Genomic DNA, 5577 nt, shown 5'->3' with positions numbered 1-5577 from the left:
GGTCATCAGGGTCTGGGCAGGACTCTGAAGTGGGAGACGCGGGGCTTCTGGGGCTTCCCAGTAGGTGCTGGTCCTCAGGCCCTTCTCACACGCACAGAGGCTGTTTCTGACTTCCTGCCTAACACCCAGACGCCCCTGCCAACAGCCCTGCCCCCTGCCGCTAACAGCCCTGCCCTGCCTCGGCCAGCTCTGCCCTGTCCACACTGCTGGACACTGCGCTCTGAGCCCCTCCATCAGCCTGTGCTTGCCCCACTCCTCCTAAGCTCTCTCCGCAGCTCAGCAGCAGGGCCCTGAGGCCAGCCTCAGCCTCAGCCCAAACCCCTCCCAGCTCACACCGTGACCTCACATCTAGCCAAGCTCTGCCTCTGGGCAGCTCAGCTGGAGCTCAGACCCCCACGCTTGGTGGGGCCGTGAGGAAGGGGCTCTCTGTGTACCCTGCGGGCGCCTGGGAGCAAGCCCCTCCCGGCTCTATTCTGGAAGACCTGGTCTGGCTGTGGCCTCGTGCTCCCTCCCCCTTCCGGACAGATGTCCTGTTGAACTGGCCGACGGGGCGGACAAGCTCCTGGGTGGACGTCCACCTCTGCCTCTCTGGAGGGATCCTCCGAGGCTGGTGTGAGGGTTTCTCTGGAAAGACAACCTGGACCAAAGGTTGCCACGGGGCCAGGACCGAGCCGGAACCGCTCTCCGGATCTTTCCAAGATGCCCGGGCTCGGTCCAGCGGCCCACCGTGGCGTGTGCGGACAGCCATGGCTTGGGGGTGGGGGTGGCTCCCCTTTTTTCTATTTGTTGCTTTTGTAAAGGGGAGCAGAACAGAGAAACAGGACACAAACTCATAGCCAAAACAGATTTATTCAGAAAGAGAAGTAAATTCACAGCTGGACACAGAATGGACAGGTGGCAGAGAGCTGGTGCTGAGTGGGCTGCGGCCCGGGGTCAGGAGGGGCGGGGGGCAGCGCGCAGAGGGGAGCTGCTGCTTCAGGCTTTTCCTGGGCTTTCGCAGCTGGGCAAGAGTGCGGGCTGGGGTGGGGAGCAGGACAGGGTGCAGGCTGAGCTGCTCTCTTGGAGGAAGGCAGGGGTTGGGGTAAATTCTGATTCCACTGCTGGCGGGCACGGGGCTGGAATGGCCGGTCCCGACCGAGTGCAGGTGGGGAGTGGGGTGGGTGCTGCCTGCTCCAGGGGGGCGCTGACGCGGGGCGGGGCCCACGCTGTGGATCCCATTGGCTGGAGAAGAGCGGCCTTGTGTTCCTGCGCGATGGCTCGGGTACAGCAGTCACCTGTTCTCATGAGCACACAGGAACGGAGGCACCGTGAGCGTGAGTGGGAAGGCAGGCGTGCGCCTGGCTGCGCAGAGAACGCTCCCGCTGTGTTCCGGGCCTGTGGCTGGCCTGGGCCCCCATTCCCGGGGCGCTGGCCCTGGGCTGCAGTGCCAGCTCCCTGTGCACGGCCATCGGGAACCCCGGCTTCCAGCCCGGAGGAAGTGGATCTAACAAGCAGATGAGATACACAGGGTCCAAACCACAGGACAGCGCCGCATCGGAGTGCCAGGGAAGGTGTGGCCACTGCAGGAGGGATGGGCTTGAGGCACTGAGGCCTGGCCAGGTGTGAGTGCACACCTGTCTCTCACCACGGGGCACTGGAAGAGCCGGGAGGGAGGGAGGGAGGTGTGCACCTCCTCAGGGGGGCACCTGCTGACTTGTTACCTGGCTGGCCAGGGAGGTTGGCACGAACAGGCAGCAGCTAAAATCAAACTGCAGCTCTGCCTGCAGCGTTGCTGACCCTAGGCCGCCCCTCCCCACGGCGGGGGTGGCTTTGGGAGCTTTTCCAGCTTCGCGCCAGCAGGGTCTGCGGCTCTGACCTGGCGTCCCCTGTCCTTCCCCACTGCTTGTCGGTTAGCGAGGACGCCTCGTGCCCACGGACAGGCGCTCTGTCTCCCCTCACGGGACGGGAGTGGGCTCACCGACGTTGGCCCTGGTACCAAGGAGGCCTGGAGAGGCTGTGCCCGCGTGTTGGGGCCACTCCCTGGCTACCTGTTGTGCCCGCTGGACACCGCAGCTGCCAAAGCCTCTGCCTCCCCTAAGTTTCTACTTGGTAAGAAGTCGGGCTCGCCGATCCCCTGAAGAATTTGGTATTTGATACACCTGACTTGAGCGACCACCCTTTTGATTTCTGCTGTACAGTCGGCCTCACAGCCCCCTCAAGGACCAGCGGCTTCGTCCACAGGGGGTCCCCGGGCCCAGGAGGAAGGCCTTCCTGCGTGGTACTCACCCCGAGGCCGGCACTCCCCGCGGTGGCTCCCGCGTGGGTGGGCTCTGCGGCCCCTGCACCTGCCGCTCCGGAAGGGGCCGTCCGTCTTTGTGAAGCCGTGACCTACACTGACTTGCCCAGTGGTTTCCTTTTTCACAGCGAGGGCACAGTGCAGGGCCTGCCCCACCCTGTCTCGGGGACTTCCGAGCCGCGGCAGGCGCGGGCCGGCGGGGCCCGGGCGCTGTCTTGGACGGCTGTCTACACTGGGCTTGCAGGTGGCCGCTCTTCCCACACTGGAAGCAAACTCGCAGAGCCCCTGCGAGCGCAGCCGCGAACACCTGCGCCTGGTGCGTGGTGGTGCCGACGTCCTGGCAGGCGCGGATCATCTCGGGCAGCGTCCGGGTGTCTGGCAGGGACCCCAGAGCCCGTCTGCAGTCCCCGTTGGCGTTCTCGTACGCCAGGTGCCCCAGCAGGAACTCCTCAACAGAGGGGTTACCCACCTGTCTCCGTAACCGCCGCGCCAGCCGGTCCACAAAGTCCGAGAACGGCTCCTTGGGGCCTTGAAGGCATTTTGCATAGCTGCCCGGTAACTCTGCCCGTGCCTGGGCCGGCAAGGCCGACCAGGCGCGGCGCGCACACTCTCCAATCTGCTGGTAGGCCTGGGCCGGCATGCTGGCCTGAGCAGCGAGGCCCAGATACGGGCCCGACCCCGTGAGCATGTCCAAGGAGATGTTCACGCCTAGCCTCTTGTTCCGGCTCGCTTGGCCCTGAGCCTGATCCGAGTATTCGCTCTTCCAAATGGCAAAGTCCCAAAAGTTGAGACAGGCCCGCGCCAGCTGAAACCAGTCGTTAGGAGGGAGCGGGAACCGAGACACAGCCTCCACCAGGGTGATGGTGAAGGGGGCGCGGAGGCCGTTCTCAGCCACGCTCTCCCGCAGCGCCTTGATCATCCTGAAATCAACAGCGGTCCCGGGCGCTGGCCACGCCGCGTCGAGGAAGGCCAGCATGTCCTCCACGTCCATGTCCTGCGCGCCTTCCCGCAGCGCCCTCTGCAGAGGCGTCTCCACGGGCGCGGCGGGCGCGGCGGGCGCGGCGGGCGCAGAGGGCGCAGAGGGCGCGGCGGGCGCACCGGGCACCGCCTGCTCTTCGTCTGGGCCGGCCGGGTCCCCCCACAGCGGCTCCAGGGCTAACGTCACCTGTGTCCACACGGCCAGGGCGTTCTTGTGTACGCGGCCCCGCGTCTCTTTTAGCGTCTCCCCGACCCTCTCCCACTCCCGGAGATCTAGACGTGAGTGCTCCGCGAACCACGGGTTGTACTTGGGGACCGCGGCCAGGAAGCCCTGGAGATCTTTTTCTGCCACGCTGACTCCTCGCGCCTTCAAGAGCTGCCGTAGAACTCCGGAGCACTGGTGGCTGTCCACGCTCACGCCCTGCCCCATGGCTACTCACGCAGCCCGCGGCGGCGGCTCCCTGCGCCCCTCCTCAAGCTGCCTGCTGGGCGGGAGGCGGACAACGCAGGGGCTGGGGGGGCCTCCGGGGAGGGGGAGGAGCGTCTCTCTGCCTTGCCCCTGGCCTTTAGTCTCCGTAAGAAGAAAACCCGGTCTCTGTACGAAAACCCCCGCTCCGCCGGGTTTTCTTGCTGGCCCCAGAGGTGGTTTCCGTTCACAGCATTGTCTAGGGCAGAGCTAACCAGACCTCCGGTCACATGACCGCAGCCCGCCTCCCGCCTCCCGAGGGAGCAGGGTAAACATCCTGCTGGTAAACAAGTCCTGAGCTCCTCGTGAGAACCCACCCCCCATCTGCTGGGGGGGTGCCCGCCTGCCTCAACCACCCAGGAGCCTCCCACAGGGTCTGCTGCCCCACCCCCACTCCTTGCAGGCTCAGCCCCTCCCCTCGTGGGGGTGGCGGCGCTGGCCTTGAGCAAGGGTGCAGCTGGTTGAGGTCATTTCTGCTCTGACCGACCCAGGCCAGCAGCAGGCCCAGGCTCCATGGTCTGCTCCCTGGTGCAGGTCGGCTGTGCCCTTTGACCCCAGCTGTCCAGGCACAGCCTCCCTAACCCCTGCCCCGCTGCCTTGCCCCAGAGGAAGCCAGGGTTCTGGAGGGCTCACTTGTTACTCTACAGGCGACAGAAGACAGACGTCAGTGACAGCTTGGACCTGCAAGTTCACTACAGAAAATCGGAAAAACCAGGAGGGGGGCTCTGAGCTGAGGCCCTCAGGCCCCGCCCCTAGCTGGCCACGGGGCTGAGTGTGCTACAGAGAGCTGGGCGGTGGGAGAGCAGCGCTAGGCTCCTTACAGCATCTATAAGCACAGCTACAGAGCTGCTGGCCTCGGGACACGCTTGGGGGGGCTCGGACACTCTTAGGGGACGCTGGAACCGAGGGGGCGCCTGCCCGGACGCGTGGGCGCTGTGGGGAGCGGAGAGGCTGGCGCCCGTGGGGAACTGGGCCGGGGTCACAGGGAACAGGTCAGGACATTTGCCTGCTCTGGGCTCCATCGCTCCCTTGTCTGGGGTGGAGGCCTCACTTCCTCTCCCCTGGGTCAGGAAATCCCAGCCCACCCACAGGCGCAGCCCAGAGCCCACCCCTCGGACACAGAAGGGCATGCTGGCCTCTCACTGTCCGCAGAGGACCGTCCCGGGCCCCATGGACCTCCAAGCCCTGCTGGCCGGAAGCTGCTGTACTCCCTGCCTCGCGTCTTTGTTCTTTGAAAGGCAGAGTTAGGGTGTGTGTGGGGGGGGCACACTCATGCGTTTAGAGTCCTTGATTGCTGGCGGCTGAGTAGGCTTGTGCCCCACAGAACACTGGACCCCGAAGCCCAACACAGCATGTGGGGAGGCCTAGAGGAAGCTTCCCGAGCCTGCCTGGACTTTGAAAACCTGACTTTAAGTTTCAAATCCCTGGTGGCAAACACCCCAGCCCCAGGGCGCTTCTGCCTACGGATCATTAAGGTGGTGCAATAGGAGTGGCTAAGGCCCTTTCGCATCGCATCAGCCCACCCCTTGCCCGCATCCGCTCTGTACCTCAGCTATGTGTACACCTCCCTTTTACAATACAGTGAGACCCTGCCTCGACTGGGCTCCACACCACGCCTGATTGTCCCCCGGGTTTGGGAAGGCTGAGTGGCGGGTGGCGCACTTGCCCTCCTTGGTCAAGGCAAGCTGCGGGCAGCCTGCCTAATTCTCCGGCGGTGACGGTGACTGGGAAGAGTCACCGCAACAGCAGGGTTTTTAAAGGCAAAAACCACACCATTGGGAGGGGACTACGTGGTTACTGGGGTCAAACTGACCTAAATCCTATGCAAAACTAACAGCAAATATAATCTAGGCAATGT

At 64.6% G+C, this 5577-nt stretch overlaps 1 protein-coding gene across 3 annotated transcripts; it reads right to left on the bottom strand.

The window, feature by feature from the left end:
• Positions 1–830: 830 nt before the first annotated feature.
• Positions 831–4075, bottom strand: LOC103347227 (endogenous retrovirus group K member 6 Gag polyprotein). 3 transcript variants are annotated; one of them, XM_070075908.1, is made up of 2 exons: positions 2266–4075; positions 831–1483 (listed from the first exon to the last, which is right to left on the bottom strand). In XM_070075908.1, exons 1-2 carry the CDS (start codon positions 3681–3683, stop codon positions 976–978), a joined length of 1926 nt encoding a protein of 641 aa, XP_069932009.1. In that variant the 5' UTR covers positions 3684–4075; the 3' UTR covers positions 831–975. The 3 variants fall into 3 exon arrangements, with proteins under 3 accessions (XP_069932009.1, XP_051686983.1, XP_008251932.2); XM_051831023.2 differs by having other exon boundaries at positions 831–1274; positions 2745–4073; XM_008253710.4 differs by having other exon boundaries at positions 831–1274; positions 2266–4055.
• Positions 4076–5577: the final 1502 nt, after the last annotated feature.

The sequence above is a fragment of the Oryctolagus cuniculus genome, chromosome 6, assembly GCF_964237555.1.
Source record: "Oryctolagus cuniculus chromosome 6, mOryCun1.1, whole genome shotgun sequence".
Taxonomy (NCBI): Eukaryota; Metazoa; Chordata; class Mammalia; order Lagomorpha; family Leporidae; genus Oryctolagus; species Oryctolagus cuniculus.
This window is presented reverse-complemented; position numbering and strand designations above follow the sequence as displayed.